The sequence below is a fragment of the Lepidochelys olivacea genome, assembly GCF_965140295.1.
Source record: "Lepidochelys olivacea isolate rLepOli2 genome assembly, chromosome: 8".
Classification (NCBI taxonomy): Eukaryota; Metazoa; Chordata; order Testudines; family Cheloniidae; genus Lepidochelys; species Lepidochelys olivacea.
In genome coordinates this window covers 24972378-24991494 of record NC_140418.1, presented here as the reverse complement: position 1 = coordinate 24991494, position 19117 = coordinate 24972378, and the positions used below count along the sequence as shown (strand labels likewise).

Sequence of the window (19117 nt, the reverse complement as noted above, 5' to 3'; positions counted from 1 at the left end):
TTCTTCAAGAGCCCATTTTCTCATTTTGAAGTCAAAGAGCCTATTCACATACTTAAATTTAAGCACATGTATAAATGCTTTCTGGATTGGAGGCTAAATCATTATTATTTCACAATCTAGGCAGTTTAAAAATAAAGCCTTCTCGAGAGCAAACCGTAATACTGTTCTAATATGCTTTAAGCTACTTTTAACAAAGTAACCACAAGGATACTGGAGAGTGGAGTGCAGCAATTTTATTGAAAAAGTCCACTAGTGTGTGCAGTTCCTTTATTAAAAGGTTGTCAAATACATTGGACAAGGAACAATTGATGATCAAGAATTAGTTATACCTTTCTATACATGTTTATTTCCAAAACTATACAAACAGTGGAAAACTGTCTTTATGTCTCCATATAATCTATTAGTAATTGTGTAATAACATACATATACAGCTCTCATTGCAAATTCCAAACCCATTTTCCTAGAGTTGACATTTTACATCTTTGACAATAAAAAAAAATGTCAGTAATATTTACATGTGCTTAACGTTGCATAATTGAGCATCATACAGGTTCTGAAAACCACTGGCTAAATGAGTTTCAAGATTCACCCAGGTGGGTTAAATAGTTTTTAATACACATAAGCTATGCACATATGATTTATTAGCAAAGACACTCTTCATTTCCTTTTATTGTTTCAAGATTACCTGTAAATTGTGTGCTAGCCGGGGTTAGAATCTGTATTTTTGGAAAGGTACACTCAGAACAAAAAGCAGTACTGACTAATATTGCTGTTCAGAAACATGAATGGGTGGTGAATGATAGGTGTCTACATAGTGCAAAGTATAATGAACCAAAATGAACCTGAAGTTTACTTAGAGAATAAATATTTGTTGTGGTTGCTAAGAATCAAAGCTGTTTCTAATCCTTCTAATTAATTCAAATTGATTGTGTATTATTATTATTATTATTTATTTATTAGTGTATTTGTATTACTGTAGCACTTAGGTGCTCTACTCATGGGCCAGGACCCCAGTGTGCTAGGTGCTGTTCAAACACACAACAAAAAGATGGTGTCTGCTCCAAGGAGCTTACAATCTATTTCCCTAAAACACCCTCCGTGAGAAGAATAATCAAAGTTCAGGCTCAATATGGGAAAAGATTCATTTAAAACGTATGTATTAAAAGACCACAGATGATCTTGCAATGTATAATAATTGCAAATTCAGCTGAGACATAACAATGTTGTCACTGGAAAATGAGAGCTAAAACAGCAGCAAACACATACAGTTACTTTATATACTAAGTATTATATTGGTCATACAGATTATTCTGTCTACATGTTATTTGTTTCAAACCTTAACGCTTCTCTAACGTCTTACATGAAAGTGTTGTTGTCTGCTTGAATCTTCCATGCATGAGGGAGCGGGGCAATTTTTCCAGGGAAAAAAATTATCCACATTTCAGTTACAATAGCACAGCCAGAGACACAAAATAAAAGACAATAATTTATGGTACCTTTGCTTCATTTATTTTGGTCAAAAGAGATGCATGCACTAGAGACTTTAAGTACTACAAGGTATTGAAATATTTACAGCATTGTACATGTGTTCTTAAAGGGAAGGCATAGTGAAATGTCTATTTTTATTTGAGAGGGAAAGTTACTTTGCTAGCCTACTAACATTTATTTGAAATGAAAGGTGAAAGATGACTCTTCGAAAAAGAAAAGCCCACAGAGGACAAAGATATAGCATATTTATAGTAGATGCTAACAAACTGTACAGTACTTTACTTTGAAATTCTAGCCTCAGTCACTCATGATTGAAATGACAATATCCAATCATTAATTAAAGTTGGCATGTTTCCCTCCCTTTTCCCCAATAATGCTCTATTTGTTTCTATTCCAGCTGGTAGAGCTGCATGTTACCTGCTTTATTTTTTGTTTCAAATCACTTCAACATATTGAATGGAATTGTTTAAATCACAATAATTATATGATAGTTTTAGACGAACAATATGATATGATTGATATTTACTGGGTTATGGCACTAGAGAATTCAGACCACTATAAAGCATGTCATAAATACTTTAAGTGGACTTCAAAAGGAAACCATCTCTCTAAGAAATTCAGTGAGTAAGGCTCATATCACCTATTCCCTTTCTGATTTTAAAGGTAAAGGTAGGATACCCAGTACACCAGGTTAAACAAACAGAAGGCAGTTGGAAAGAAGATGCGGGCATAGGAGTCCATTTTGGCAACACGGATGTGTATTCTTCCATGCCGCCACGCCCCTGTTCTGCAATCCTCAAAGCAGCAGAAAAAGCTGGCACAGTCCTTGCCATCAAGACACTCATACCCATACTCTTCATCCCTTTCTTGGAGGTGTGTGGCATTGTTCATTTGAATAGTAGCTGATCTTGGTCGGATATCAATTGTAGGTGCCTGTGATGAATGAGGGACAAAATATGGGAGCAGGAAGAAAGAGATTGTTACAATCTTCATAACAAAACTTGATTTAGACTAATGGTCAGTCTATGCAAAGGATGGTTCTACTTAGGGGTAAATAGGGACCTGCTAAAGAATAAGGAGCTCTGATAGTAAATCTTTATTTTTAAACTATTCAAAGAACATTTTCATATATATATAGCTTAAATTCTGAGATAAGCAATGCAGATTAACATTACATATTAATAAATATGAGTAGGTAGGTTTATGCCAAATAAATTAAAATTTAGAGGGTAAAGGAAACATTCAGGAATGCAAGTAATGGCAATTTGGATTGCTTTTGCCTTTTATATAGTATTTGCATGATATATGAAGACAATTATTGATGTTGCACATGAAAGGAATTGCGGTAGTCAACTGGAAATGCAGGATTTTCTTTAATAAAAGTGTGTCCATGCTTCAGCATTGGCAAATAACTGTAATTTGCTGAAAAGAGCGAAGAGAATGTAAACTGGTTGATCTGAATCAAGGGGTTTGAACAGTCTATGTAACAGTCTCCAGTAGTTTGCTTTTATTAATCCATACAGCTCGGCATCTACCATTGTTCACCATCTGGAAGCCTCTACATGTCCAACACTGTATACAGTAGCTGTACATGTATGTGCATTTGCTATAAGTTGAATTAATTAGGCATTTTCAACTATCTTGAGCAATTGGTGAACATAGCATTGCATAATGCATGCCACCCAAACTTTTGGCTGACACCTGGCCAATTTTTTTTATGATTCTGGAATATTATGACCTGTCAGTTTCTACAGAATATGTCAATTCTATTCGCTTCAGCATAAATATCCTTCTTTTTTTCCCCCCTCGAACTCAATCTCTGCATTTCTGAATGAAGATCAGAGTCAGATGTAGTATACAGCTATCTATATTTGCCATTTTGGATAACAACAGCATGTGGATCCAGTGACAGTATTAGAAAATGTATGCATTTAAAACCCTTTCAAAACTCTGACATTAGACATAAGAACACCATACAGGTAATTAATGATGACAGTGAATTTTGAATAGCTCATCATTAGAAGAGATTTTGGTTTAGTTTATTTAAATTAGACCACAAAGTTTAAAGGGGGTCAGAGTTGAGTTCTAAAAGGGTACATTACTGGTGCTTAGTGTGGCTGGTGGTATTGGATCCATGGGTAATTGATAAAGAGAGAAATACAGATGCTTTAAACACATTAGGCTCTCTTAACTCATGCGATCCAAAAATGTTGGGCTCTCTTGAACTTCAAGTTCAAAACCGTGAGTGAGTCAGGGTTCGGGCTGCTGAATCAACTCTACAAATTTGTTTAGAAATCTGTAGCCATTCTACTTATTTAGGATATTGTCCTGAGTAGAATGCTTAAATGTCTAATTAAAAAGAAATAATCTCATTTAAGCTCTAATAGTTAAATTCAGCAGTCGCATGCAGTAAATTTCCATTCCAAAAACTTTATACCTTGAAGGAAAACATCCGAAGAAGCTTTTGTTTTGCAGACAGAAAAGAGAATCAGAATTTTTAAAAGAAAGAAAGAAAGAAGAGGAAGAAAGAGAAAAAATAATATAAATTAAAGATACTTTTTAAAAATATAGCAGGTAAAAAAAGAAGTAAATTATAAATAGGAAAGGGGGACAGCCTTTTAAATAAGAAACTCTGTTATACTATGGACAAGAAAATATTTCTCTCATCTCAGTGACATGTAATTAAAGTGGACAAAGCCATAAATAGGGAACCTGGTTTCAATCTTTTCATTGTTCAGGGGAATTAAGAGCTGTCATTTCGGTCATTCCATTTTAAAATTAAGGGCTATCTGCAAAGTTTGAATTTACATTCAGGGCCAAAGTCTCTGCTACTGGAAATTGGCCCTTCAACTCACCACCCTAATGTTCAGGGTTTCTTTGAGCCTTGATTTAGAATCAGGCCCATCCCTACTTCTGATTTGAGGAAAGAAAACATAATCTTCTGTTGGACTGAAGACAACAGTTGTAAATGTCCCCAAGTGCCCACAAACCTTACTGTTTACATGACTTCTGTTTGGTTATTTATCCAGGACAAACAAATTCATGTTTTGTTTTGTTCTTTTTGGTAAATCAGCAGATCAGTGACAAGCTTTTAATTAATGTAACAAAGTTATTTACAATAAGATAAAACTTGCATTACAATGACAAAAATGTTAATCTTTATTTGCTCTCCTGTTTATTTGCTCTCCTATGCATAAGTGCCTAAAGGATTTAGAGTAGCAGCCGTGTTATTCTGTATCCGCAAAAAGAACAGGAGTACTTGTGTCACCTTAGAGACTAGCAAATTTATTTGAGCATAAGCTTTCGTGAGCTACAGCTCCGATGAAGTGAGCTGTAGCTCACGAAAGCTTATGCTCAAACAAATTTGTTAGTCTCTAAGGTGCCACAAGTACTCTTTTTCTTTTTTCTAAAGGATTTAGGTGCTCAAGTCCAATTGATTTAGGTACATTTGAAAATTTCTATTGGTTTACTCCACGTACCATGAGTGTGTGTAGAGGGAATGCAGAAGAGAAACTTCAAATGCATTTTCTTTCTTTTTGTATTTTGTCTCTTTTGGTTCCCTCCCTCCCACACATACTTAGATTCTGTTGCTCTAGAAGAACAGAGTTTTGCTTCAGCATGGAAGGGTAAGGTACCAACCTCACTGAAACCAAATAGTCTGCAAATACTGCACTGACAACAGGGGATTTCCAGTGGCCTTCACCGCAGCTGTTATAAAGGCTGTTATCATATACTTGTTACTGCTAGCAGGTAAGGCTATACGTGTTAATAGAATCACATTCTGAGGTAAGAAATAAAAAAGGGATTCAGGAGAGAGAGTACAGTAAGGAAAGAATAGAAAGGAAAGAGAGACAGCAATTTGCAAAAAATACATTTTGTGCTTTGAAAATAAAAATTAAACACTCAAGTGCTCTGTATGCTTTACATTGCCTTTGTCATTCCCCATGAAGTAATGGTACATAAACAGGTATTTTTCCCTACATAAATGAATCTAATGGAGAAAATTCCCATTGTGACCAAGAAGTTTTGATAATCATGCAACAAGATAGGGACAGCAATAAAAAACAGAATAGCTTAATTTTTAAATCTGCCTTGTGCAGTAAAGAAAAGATAACCATTTCAGCATACAAATAGGAAGTCACTGTATAAGGTCACAAGATACTGGCAGAGCTAAGACAGAGAAATTGATACTCATATCAGTGACTCTATTTACCATAACATGAAGGCATGGTTTTGGTAATAGTTGTAACTTACAGAACACTTTGGTTAGATGGAGCCTGCCACTAAGAAATCAATCTCTAGGCTCCCAGACAACTGTAATATATCAACTATTCATTCCCCATGGTTGACTGAGTTTGTATTCCCATTTACGTCTATGAACGGTTTACAGCTATAGCACAGTATAACAAAAAGACAAACACAAAGTAGGATTTAAATGCTCTCTCAGAAAACATAACTGAGATTTATATAGGGAAGTTTTCAGTCTTGACAGTAAAACAATACATACTGGGTTTTTCTTCTTTTTGTCTTTATCCTTGCTTGGTTTTCTGTTGCTGACAAAGTAGTGCAGGGTCCCATACTCCACCAGTGCAGAAAAAACAAAAATAAAACAAACCGACACAAAAAGATCCATTGCTGTCACATAAGAGACCTTGGGAAGAGATTTACGAGCAATTGTACTGAGGGTGGTCATTGTCAGAACAGTTGTAATACCTGGTAAGGAGACAGAATTGAACCAAAAAAATGTTACTACTTAAGGTGACAAAGTAATTCTGTCACTTGCCACATGCTGACTGGCTTTGAAGGATGCCCTGGAGTCCTGGCATATAGTGAGAGTGTTAAAAAGGTTTCAGAGTAACAGCCGTGTTAGTCTGTATTCGCAAAAAGAAAAGGAGTACTTGTGGCACCTTAGAGACTAACCAATTTATTTGAGCATGAGCTTTCGTGAGCTACAGCTCACTTCATCGGATGCATGCCGTGGAAACTGCAGCAGACTTTATATACACACAGAGAATATGAAACAATACCACTAACCAATTTATTTGAGCATGAGCTTTCGTGAGCTACAGCTCACTTCATCGGATGCATACCGTGGAAACTGCAGCAGACTTTATATACACACAGAGAATATGAAACAATAAATTTATTTGAGCATGAGCTTTCGTGAGCTACAGCTCACTTCATTGGATGCATACCGTGGAAACTGCAGCAGACTTTATATACACACAGAGAATATGAAACAATACTATGTTTCATATTCTCTGTGTGTATATAAAGTCTGCTGCAGTTTCCACGGTATGCATCCGATGAAGTGAGCTGTAGCTCACGAAAGCTCATGCTCAAATAAATTGGTTAGTCTCTAAGGTGCCACAAGTACTCCTTTTCTTTTTAGTGTTAAAAAGCAGCATGCTAAGCAGGAGGGACTTGTGTATTCAGTGAGAGACTCCAGGCAGTCACAGGAAATACGAATTACAATGCATTGTTTCCTACAAAGGGACTCCCATGCTGTAGCACCTGAAGAATATTAGGAAAAAATATAACTTTTCAGCAGAGGTAGCCAAACTCAACTGGGGGAAAAAAAGATCATCCTCAACAACTTTGTCCATCCTTAGAACTGAACTTTTTGAAGGTTCTTTATGTTGAAATAAGTTTCCTTCATTTTCAGTTTCTGGGCAGTGCTGAAATACCCAAAGAAAAGTATTAGAAGCTATTACAAGAAGTGGAAATGCCTAAAATTTCTCAAGAAAGTATTATGAAAAAAAAAGTGGAAAAAAAGGGGGGCTAGAATCTTAAATGTCAACAAAAAGCCAAGACCTCTATTTAAGATGAATATCTTATATGAATGAGTTTGATGTTCATTAAATGAGGGATTAAGGATGCAATCCAAAACTCCCACTCTTCTCATTGGGGTTTGCATCTGTTCTTCATAGCAATGACCAACTGACCACAATCAAATATGTGGGGAAACTTGCACCTCACTATCCACTGTAATTCTGACAATTCACCTTAATTGTAACTAATCCACCATCTGTGGGACTATTTTATAATTTTAAAGTTTTTGATGCAAAATCAGGATTTCTATAGGGCCTAATTCAGAGCCACTGAAATCAGTGCACAGACTCCCATATGCTATGATGGGTTTTGGATCAGGTTCATAAAGACTTAACAGAAAAACAAACCCCACAATTTAATCCCCATTTGTGCTTTTATGGATTGAAAATAAAAAAAAAAAATAGGAGAGATAAGGGAAATTACCATTTTCCCCAATTACAAAACCTCGAATTATAATAAATAATTATCAGCTTGAGCCTTCACACCTGCCTACATTCTTATATTTTGAGTTTACATTATGAATACCTATATATTTTGAGTACAGAAAACTGCTCATCCACACACAAGAATTGAAAGCCAACACTGATCACCAAATAGAGACCGAACTTGTATGTATGTGAAGTGACTTCTTCTGTATAATGTTGAAGGTGAACATGAATGATGGTTTCCCACGGTTGAAACCCACATACAAAATGACAGAATCTCTGCTGATCTTTGTATGACATTAAGAACCTCTGTGTTCACACCCTGAACCTCTGTGTTCACACGATTGAAATAATCTTTGTACAAAATATGTCTTGTGAGGTATCATTAAAAAACTAACAACACACCGATCATTAATGTTCTTCTGTGATGTATGTATGCAGTGGGGTATTAAGAGTTCTGGATGTATGTATGCTAGAATTATGACTAAAGTGTGTAATCCTGGAAGGTCAGGGGGAGTTGTTAAACAGATCTATGTCCCATTGTTAATAATTTTTTTTGTTTTGTAAAAACAAAACAAAACATAACTCTGTGCTGTGTTTAATTGGAAGGGTGTACTTATTCCAGGTAAATTAATAAATTGTGATGTGCTTTTGGGTCTTTAGAGGAAAGAAATGAACCCTATTATTTCTCTAAACTGTTCCAGAGGATGCTGGACATTTCAGAAAACACAGTTCTGTGAACATTTAGGACTGGGAGTGTGTTGGGGTCACCTTTCTGGTTGTAACCAAAGTGGGTGGAAGCCAGATTGGGGCTGTAGACAGGCTGCTGTAGTCAGAGCTGCTGAACCAGGCCTGTCTAGCATATGGACACTCAGGATGTGATCTGCATGTTTGTAGGTTGGCTAAGCAAATCCCAAGCTGGGAGCTCCAGCAGCAAAGCATTGTAAAGCACCCAGGGTTGCAGGGCAAGTGGTGATACAATCCCTCACTGGTCTGGATTGTCCCACTCCCACCCTTGAACCCCATCACACCCTTTGGTAGGGAATGACTGGCACAAAGCCAAGATCCAGCACATTTGCAACAGGGAGTTTCCTTTTAACAGGGGAATTCTCTGCTACCCATTCATGGTCAAGTTCTGGTCCCTTTAAGCCTCCTGAATAGTGTAAACAGGCCAGTTCTCAATAGAGAATCTGATCCATGTTGTACATCTCAAAAATAATTGAATTCATTTACTGATTGTGCACACATACAACATTATTTTAAAACCTTCTGTTCTGCAAATCCTTGATAATCCAGTTCTGAGTCTCCATTGGAAAGAACTTTACAGTCGTGTTTGGCTAACCTGTATTGTGTTTTTGTGCAGAACTGAAAATTAGGTTGGCAAATCTAAATTCATTTTCACTTATCAGGACTCAAATCCAGGTCTCTGAAAGTGAAAAGTAGGTGGCCACAATTTTATCATCTAACCACATAATTTTACCTTGCATTTTTAGTGCCATCAACTGCTTCTTAGAAACAAGTTATATTTATCCATCTCTTAGCTTATTAATAGGCCAATTCATGTAGAAATTGCTAATTGTAACTAATTGCATGAGAGACTTTTGGGACAACATATGATAAGAACTCTGATGACAACTTAAAATTCATTTGATTTATAGTTGAGAGGACTCTGTTCCTGTGAAGTTTCCCTCTTACTTTTGCCAGACCCAAAGGTTTGGAGATTCTTAGAAGGCTGGTCTGAATTTTTGGGGGGTTTACTTGAAAGAAACCCAAACTTGGGGCTTTAGAAGTTTGCCCATCACTAATGTAAAATCATGTGATAAAAACTGCCATGAAATATTCCAGGTACATTTCAGAAATGCACATATTCACATGCCTGCCTTCAAAGGTGATATGTCTCATTCTGTAGGTGAAATAAACCCCAGGGATGAAGTTCATCCCTGAGGGAAACTTACAAAGCATAGACAGACTGCTGGAAGTACACCGAACCCTGCTGAAATCAATGGAGCAGGCTGGCTGTGCATTGTAAATTGCAGGATCACAGCCTTAAAGTCTAATTTAAGACCTTAAAATAGGTCTTATATGATGTATAGGCCTTGTGTGTGCATTCTGCTGAGGGCTGTCTGAAGATGGGTGATGTTCAGAGACAATAACATTGACAACAGCTGAATATTTTTTGTGGGAGCAGGGGGGCCAGGAGAAGTCACATAAGCAAACAGTCAGGTATTAAAACACATAATCATACAGAAGTAAGTATGGAATTAAAATACAAACAACTGAGATACCAAAACATGGTGAACAATAACTCTTTAGATACAGACAAAAACAAACCTTATAACTAACATCAACTTCTTAATACAGGTAAAAGAACAGCTGATTTTTGGTGCTTTTGAGACATACATATGATATTTGGTAAAAAGAAAGAATGTCCAGATAGCAAGATAATAAAAATAGGTTTATCCTTTAGGGCAATAAATTTCTCTCATGCATGTATGGCCTTTACTGAACCAGATGTTCATACAAGGAAACTGGGGGTTAGGCTATTGTGCAGTTATCAAAAGAAAAAGGATGGAATCCATTTTTCTAGAGGGAACGTCACATCTTTTTGCAATAATCTATTGTTTCTGCTACCATTTTATTAAGCAGGGAAAGGAGGGTAAATATCCATTTTCTTCATGAATACACATGCACTACAATGGCCAGTACAGATGTGACAGGGGAGATCTCGCAGCACCCTGATGAGACACCTAAGCAGAGAAAGCTCAGGTCTTCACACATGATACATACACCTCTGCCATGCATGTACCTTTGTTCACCTTTGTTCATGGTATTACATGGATAACTGGCCAGATTAACTCTTCCTTGGCATTGACTATATTGACAGCATTGGATGTTTTTGTGTAAAAGCCAAGCTGCTCAAATATCAGAAAAATGTTCCCCAACATTGTTATGGCAAAAAAAGGATGAATTTTCAACTAGCTCTTCAAAATATGCAAGATCTTGAGTATAAAATGGAATCCAGGTGCTCTTGAAACTCACTGCTGTGCAGGCTTCCACTGCAATTATTTGAAGTATGCAGTCCCTTTGCAGGACCCAATATAGTAAAAGGGGAAAGGGGAAGAGATGCAAATGTTGCTTGACTCACATTATATCTTGACAAGAGACATACATTCCAGTTGCCATCTAAGGCCTGGTCTACACTGGGGAGGGGGGAAATTGATCTAAGTTACGCAACTACAGCTACATGAATAACATAGCTGAAGTCGACGTACTTCGATCTACTCACTGCGGTGTCTTCACTGTGGTGAGTCGACTGCTGATGCTCTCCCATCGACTCCGCCTGTGCCTCTCGCGCCAGTGGAGTACCAGAGTTGACAGGAGAGCACTCGGCGGTCGATTTATCGTGTCTAGACTAGACGCGATAAATCAACCCCTGCTGGATCGATCGCTGCCCGCAAATCCAGCGGGTAGTATAGACAAGCCCTAAGTGACAAATGCAATTCTTTCACATGTGATGCACAGAGAACTATACTAGACTTGCAGCCAGATGCTCCCCTATACTGGAGCTCTGCTAGATACATAAATCATATCATACATGCTGGAAGACACAGCAACTCACCCAGAGATGTTCTGGCTGGAACTGCATCCTTGTTAATCCAGAAGGAGACCCAGGAGAGCACTACAATGAGTGTGCAGGGGATATAGGTCTGAATAGTGAAATAACCCATTCTTCTGCTCAGGTCAAAGTAAACTGACATGACTACGTAGTCCCCTGTAAAACAAAGATATACATAGAATAGCATTTAAAAACCCTTTAGATTTACCATCTGTTACCTAGGTATATACATAGTGAATTGTGTTCAGCATGTTTGGATAGGTGTTCTAGAAACAGGTACACACACACATTCTGTAGAGCTGTGAGTTTGGTTTCCTGCTGTTCTTTATTAACTGAACCCTGTTCGCTTTTGGGGTATGGAAGGAAACATCCCCCATGACCCCACGTGTATGATGAACTCCAACCTTCAAGAGGAACAACTATCTACACAGTACAAGGTGCTCCCTGCCCTACCATTTTATTCCCCTCAACCTACTCTCCTTTCAGCTGGATTTATAGACCAATCTGCAAATCCCTAGCATAGTGCTTCATGTATCCTAGCACCTGTCTCACTAGTGGTCCAGCATGTCTCCAATCACTGTATTCCAATGAGCCAAGTGTTTGTGCTCTCAATTGTGTTTTAGAGTGCTTTTCACACCTATACTAGTGCAAAAAATTTGGCGGAAGAAGATGGCCCGGGGCCCAACAAAGGCTCCATTCCAATTTGTGGAATCTATGTAAAGAGAAGCCCAGGACTAGAATAGCAGGGAGGATTGTTAATCTATATTGAGGTACATTTGCAGAGCTGTAGGAGGGTAGGTCAACCAAAACTTACTCTTGCTCAAGTGAGCATAGTTTGTTGTTCATTTTGAATACTAAATTTACAAACATATTAAAATTAAAAACCTGTTCTTAATCTTCACTAGAATAATCCCTAATAAACTCTAAACATGAAAGAGTTTAGAGGTAACCTTTCCAGGAGCAGTGTTTTTTGCAATAGAAATGTCACCATCCTAGTCATTCCTCACTGCCCATACTAACCAGATTGACTATAACTGTTATTATAGACTTTATCAACTAAAGCAACAGAAACCTCCTTACTACCATTAGAATACTCACAGACTAATATAATATATATCTGGTATATACTGACGAGTCATGGCTAAATGCTAAGGATCTGTTTTATTACTTTACCCTAATTCTCGTATCATTTCATGGACAGGCTAAAGTTAAATATTTAAAACACACATGGTTAAAGAGAGCTATACAATCAAAACCCATACAAATGTAATATTAATTATTCTTATCTCCTGTGAGTCTAATGGCCACTTTGTGAAAGGTGGTTATTTTTGTCAATTTGAATTTTAAAATGAGGCTAAAATCAGAAGAGGAATGAGAGGTAAAACAAAGACCAAAAAGTCTGACAAGGAACATAAACACAACACGGGTTCATGATAGAACTAACGGAAAACCAGTTTTCCATGTGCCTAGATAACGCATCAGAATATTAGAGTCCAAAGATACATATCCAAGGATATACATAGATCATAGATCCTATGAATGTTGAAAATTGTATTTATATTATATAAAAGTACAGCAGTCCACCGCATGGTTTCTTGTTTCTTTCTTTGAAATTGCTGGTCTTGAGCCAGTATGTTGGAATGGATGGACTGGTATGTCACTAATTATTAACCCCACATTTTATCCTAGTTTAGGATTGATCTCTTTTGGCCCAGAGCTCCAGAAGCTGCAGCATTCTCAGCTCCAAGCACTTTTTACTCTTAAGAATAGGAAATGGCATGGCTAACTCATGCAAACACCTTTTTTTTGTAGACCTTCTAGGACAAAATCTAGACCTCAAAATCCATCCTGACAAGATGGGCACATTAACTTCACCTACCCAGGTAGCAGAACTGCTGTGAAGTCCCTGTGCAAAGCATATTCAATAGGACTTTATGCAACATGCCCCCGACTCCCTCCCCTTACCCCAACTTACTGGGTGCGGGAGGGAGGAATGACAGGAGAATATACGGTTACCTATATTTCCCCAGATTGCCCAGGTCCTACGCTGTGTGGTGAGAACCCCCCTATACAGCCATCCACATCCAGTCTTCTATTGTGGTACTACTATCTGGGAGCTAGAAGGATAGGGCTTTGTTTGCTCCTTAAGGCAAATATCAATTATTACTTTATTATTATTTTATAATAGTGCATTTAATGGACACATTTTCTTATTTCTTTAATAAAAAAAAATAAAATTATGTCATCCCTCCATCCTCCTCTCCCACCCCCACAAAAAGTATATAAGGAAACTCAAGAAGTTAATAAACTAGTATAAGTCTTAACCCACTGAGCACCATTCAAACATCACTCTGATGTCAACAGCTCCTTTCCATGAACAATTTATTTCTAGGGAAACGTGAGTTCACCTTCATCTGGCACTTGCTATACACACTGGGGACTCTCCAGGGGCTAATGTTTTGTATTTAATTTATCAAGAGTTTTTGGTGCTTTTTCTGCTGCTGGATTCCTGAACTGGAAATGTTGGTAAATGACACATTTCAGTCAACATGTTCCCTTGAATCAGACACTGATCTAAGTTTTTAGATTTTGTTCTCCCTTCACAAACAGCTTTTTCTCTTTCCTGCACTAAGGATCTTGATTAGGGTCCCTGAATGCATCAGCTTGTGGCAACATCTGCATAGTTCCCAGGTCTCACTGCCAAATTCTGGGTGAGGTTGGGGGAAAAAAATCCTTAAGGGCCGAAGCAGCTGCACTCATAAAGGTAAAATGTGAGCTAAAGTCAATGAGAATTCCACCTGAAGAAGGGCTGCCAGACTACAGCTCCAAAGGTAAAGAGTGTTTATATCCATGCAGCTGCTTTGAGGTGTTTGTGGGGAGTTGATGATGAAGGACTTTCTACCACCCAGGGCACTAGCTTGGCATTCAGGAAAGCTGGGTTCAATTTCCAGCTCAGTTACAGATTTCTTGTAGAAAATGCTGGCCCTGTTGAAGTCAAGATTTTCCATTGGCTTCAATAGGGCCAGGATTCCACCCCATTAAGTGAAACCCATTTATTCTAATCTATCTTGCCTCTGTTGTCTATTTGTAAAATGAGGATAATACTTCTCTACTTCACAGTGGTGCTATGAGGATGAAATCCATTAATGATCACACACTACAGTGGGTGGTGATGGTTTATATAAGTAGCTAGTTAGGGAGACCCTCTGCTGTATATTTATATAGGACCAAGCTTTGTGACATATAGACAACAAAGTGTTCTTTACACTGTAAAGATATTAGTAGTATCAAGGATCACTTTTTAATAGCAGCCACTGTGAGCCCACACTGCTAAAGCCCTCGGTTTGAGATGACAGGCTTGATTCTCCTCTCATACCATTTTCACACTAATATATCACTCTATTGACTGCTCTGGAGTTATTCTTTATTTCCACATGTGTAAAAGTGTGAGAGGAGGACAATGCAAGGTATCTTCGCAACAAAAAATAACGTCAACACTTCATCCAAAGTGCCACCTGACTCCCAGCCCAGTATTCTACTCCATATGTAATTCCGTAAATTAAATATATATTTGCCTATTTTATCTTGAACAAGGAGTGAAATTGTACATACTGATAAAGAGAGCCCAAACTGTGCAAACATATACATTGCAACTAAAATATTTCTCAGTGAAAACTCTGGGATAATTGGTCCCATAGCATGAAAAAGAAAATAACTGTTCACTTCAAGAATGTTCACTTCAACTGTCCACTTATATTTATAAGCAGCTTCTTGAGTGATATTTATTGGTAGTTGTTAAAAGCCAGGATGCAGTCATTTGGGATATTGCTAACACAATCATATTTGCACCCACGTATGAACACTCGACAACATATCTTATAAACATACCAAATGCTAATTCACTTCAATTATTTTAATAAGTAGCTCTCATATTTTGGTCAATAAAATTATGCTTGCCTTTTGTTCAACCCTAGATCCAAAGTGCAGGCTAATTACATACCTGTGCTGAAAGTGTAGTCAGAGGTAACAATAAAATATTCTTTTTATGCAGCTTCTTTCAGAGTACCATATTATTGTGACACTAGAAGGGCCATTAATTAGCCTTCATCACTGTTAGCTATACACTGTATCCCCATTTCAGAAGAAATTCTTCAAATGCTACCTGCAAACTCCTCTTTCACAATTGTCTCATTTTCCATCCAGCGTATGTTTGGCTTTATTTTTAGATTTCTAAAATACACCTGGAAGATTCTGTCTGAGCACAGGTGTATGATATGAAAAATAATTGCGCAACTTGCAGATATTCCAGCTACCCAGATTTCTAATGTTTCTCTCCCCACACTCCTTTTATTTGAAACTGAAACCAAAGGAAAAAATAAACATGATTTAAACATTTTAAATGTATGTTTGTTATGGAAACATGGAGACATAGTTAGGAATAACATTTTATTTCAAATTAATAGGAACAAAAAATGAATGATTTAGAATGTGTGGAGAATCCGTTTTTTTTCAATTAGTATGGGCTATAAATGCTAAAAGTTAATCACTAGGAAATATTTCTGCAAGAATACATGTTTTTGACCACAGGAGGGCACTGTCACCTCAGAAAGGAAACAGGCAAAGACCATAAATCTGTCAATGGAAAACGGAATCTTAAAGTTATCAGTGACTACTCCTTAAAATGATTTGCATAAACACAGCAATGGTATGACACATTCTGTAAGTATATTGACATGGATGCTACTCCAAAAGAATGTACTACAGCTCTAAGACAGCCCAAATCCTATGTGATAGAAATGTTACTAAAGTAATGATGCTCAAATAAATTTGTTAGTCTCTAAGGTGCCACAAGTACTCCGTTTCTTTTTGCCAATACAGACTAACATGGCTGCTACTCTGAAACCTATCATAATATCGGTAATTGAATATAAACTCCATGTAAATTGTAAATGGGAATATTGTCCTGTGGTGGCAGACCTTACCTTCATTTTCCCCATAAATAACTAAGTTAATGGGCAATAGGTCCATCAATAGTTATTCGCCAAGATGAGCAGGGACATAATCCCATACTCCAGTTGTCCCTAAACTTCCAACTACCAGAAGCAGGGACCTGATCACTCAAAATTGCCCTGTTCTGTTCATTCTCTCTGAAGCATCTGGCATTGGCCACTGTCAGAAGACAGGATTATGGGCTAGATGGACAATTGATCTGACCCAGTATGGCCATTCTTATGATCTTAATAGATACATTTTTGATCTGTCTCTTTTATTGTTACCACTACCAAAAAAGTCTACCTCCAGCATACAAAGATTCCATTTCATACAGGGTTTAAAGAATTAACTGATTAGGCAAAATACTAGGGTTTAATGGAAAAGGCATATTTTGTTATTTTTAGGATATATTATATGAAAATACCATCACTATCTGAAGGGTTGGCTTTCATGAATATAGCCTTTTCAGTTAGAAGTGATAGTTATACTCCCTTAATCAAAGCAATCCTGGACATCACTCTGAATAAAACTTTTAGCCAAGGTAAAGAAAAAAGTGTTAAGTGACTACAAAGTTCCCTTAAGGGTGAGCTTGGAACACAATTTAAAAGGCTGTGAAGCCCCAGTTGTGGAGTCCATTGTGCTAGGTGCTGTACAAACACCAAACAAAAAGAGAGCTCCTGCCCCCAGGAGCTTACAAGGTAAGTAAAAGATGTGCGTAGACTTCAGTAGGTGGAGAAATTAGAGTGTAAACTCTTTGGGACATGGATCCTCCATTTTTCTCAGTGTTGGTGCAGTGCCTTATGTTATCAGACTGGGGTTTTCAAAGGCACTGAAGGGAGTTAGCTGCCCAAATCCCATTGAATTCCAATGCGAGTTGGTGCAAATCTCCCATAGGTTCTTGAAAATCTTATATTAGTGCCATTGTATTGACTGGAAAAGTTTGGTGCCATTGTGATATAAATATTCAATATTATATCTGACAATTATTGGGAAAGATTGTTGAGGGAATGCAAATTCCCCCCTTACTCTATGGAGTCAGTATGCCAGACTGCCACTTCCAACTCATTGGGGAGTAGAAGGATCATCACAGCTGCTACAATTTCCCTTCTCACAGGAGCAGATGGGGTGGGGGTGCAGCCTTGATTCCACCATCCCAACAGACCTTGAAGCATAACTCCACTGGTGCATGGGGGACTGTCTGCTGTGCTAGATGCAGGTTCAGTGCAGTTTGTACCTTCTCTAGAGCACTAAGAAGACTGGGAGGGAAGCTGTGCCTCCTTAAATCATAATATCCACTCTCTCCCAAGCTGTTCCAGGGTCAATGCAACAATGTGCTGCCCCTTGTTACGGGCTAGATTGCAAAGTGCCAGTCTAACCCATTATTACTAATGACATAAATCTGGTAAGATCTGATGCATCTGCCCTGATGTTTCTTCACTTCATCTTTAATTATTACATTTTAAAAAAAAATTGAAAACCAGAGTCTCTCCTACTTATTTCCCAAGACCTATATATGTTTTTTTTGCAGGAGTTTGCTATATTTATGGGGAAGCTGGTGGGAACTCCATAGTTAAGGTACTACTGAAAAATGCAGTTAAAGAGACATGGTGGTTTTGCAAGAAAAATAAAACAGTTATTTTCCAAACTCACACAATTTACGAAAGGGATGAAGATTTAATATCTGTGAAAAATGTAGACGATTCCACTGAATACGTTAAAGTTTAGAAGCTGTTCAAAATGACCCATATCTGATTTTTATAAGTTTTATAAAGTTCTTAGTTTAATACCTTTGAAGAGGTGAAGTGTCAAATTTACCATGTGAAGAGATATTGATAGTATCTTGTCTAATGCAGCATGGTTTTGTTTGCATTTTTCACCATAACTTTTTTCATTTCTGCCAAAGCATTTGATGGATGGATGGATGGATGGATGGATGGATGGATGGATGGATGGATGGATGGGACAATGAAGCTACAGTGAAGGTGATATATAATGCATTTAACCAGGGCCACTGCCAGGATTTAAAGAGCCCAGGAAAAAGAACCCACCAGCTGTTCCATCTGCACCCCACCACCAAGTGGCAGGCCCTACAGTCAACCTTATAGCCCCATCCTACCCTTACTTTTGTTTCTGTCCCTCACAATAATTTTAATTCTGCCCCTCAGTCAAAAATGACTATTTTACTTACTAGTTCCAGGCTTCACTGTATTTGTTCATTCATTCATTTTTCAACCACATAAGAACTAAACAGCTTAAAAAAGAATTAAAACATTCATCTGCTGAAAAAAAAATAACATTCCCTTTCCTTACAGTTGTACTGGTGCCAAGCTTCAATAAAAGACCAAACAGATTTCTGTTTTTGGAGAACATTAATATCTTGGGGAGTGGAAATCTGCTGCAGCACTGAAGATAGTTGCTTAAAACAAAATAAAATCCCTCAGAACCTCTGAAATCCTACAACCGAATGTTCAGTATTTGGTGTGTCTGTCTGTTATGTAAGGGACAAGGCAACACGTGATTATCATTGATGCTGCATGGCATCTGTACTGAGTGAGTTCCATCCCTGTCCATTTCAAAGCCATGATTATAGTTTGATTATGTAATGAAGTAAAACAACATTAAGGTTTGCAGTATAGTCCATTTATAGAAGATTATCTCTGGGATTCAGCTATCCACAAGCCTGGTTTTCAATTTACATTCCAAAAGATGAATGAATCCTAATTACCTTCTACAACATGAAGAGAGAGATAGGTGGGGGGGGGTT

At 37.6% G+C, this 19117-nt stretch overlaps 1 protein-coding gene across 3 annotated transcripts in view; it reads right to left on the bottom strand.

Annotated features, from left to right (window-relative positions):
* Positions 1 to 229: 229 nt before the first annotated feature.
* The window catches only part of GABRG2 (gamma-aminobutyric acid type A receptor subunit gamma2), a 101245-nt gene continuing 82357 nt past the window's right edge, over positions 230 to 19117 (bottom strand). For 2 of the 3 annotated variants that reach the window (XM_084636384.1, XM_084636386.1), the window contains exons 7-10: positions 11365 to 11517; positions 5996 to 6201; positions 3926 to 3949; positions 230 to 2421 (exon numbers count right to left, since the gene is read on the bottom strand). In XM_084636384.1, coding sequence (XP_084492510.1) covers positions 2146 to 2421; positions 3926 to 3949; positions 5996 to 6201; positions 11365 to 11517 — 659 coding nt within the window. In that variant the 3' untranslated portion in view covers positions 230 to 2145. The remainder of the gene's footprint in view (positions 2422 to 3925; positions 3950 to 5995; positions 6202 to 11364; positions 11518 to 19117) is intronic. The other variant, XM_084636385.1, reaches the window with a different exon arrangement.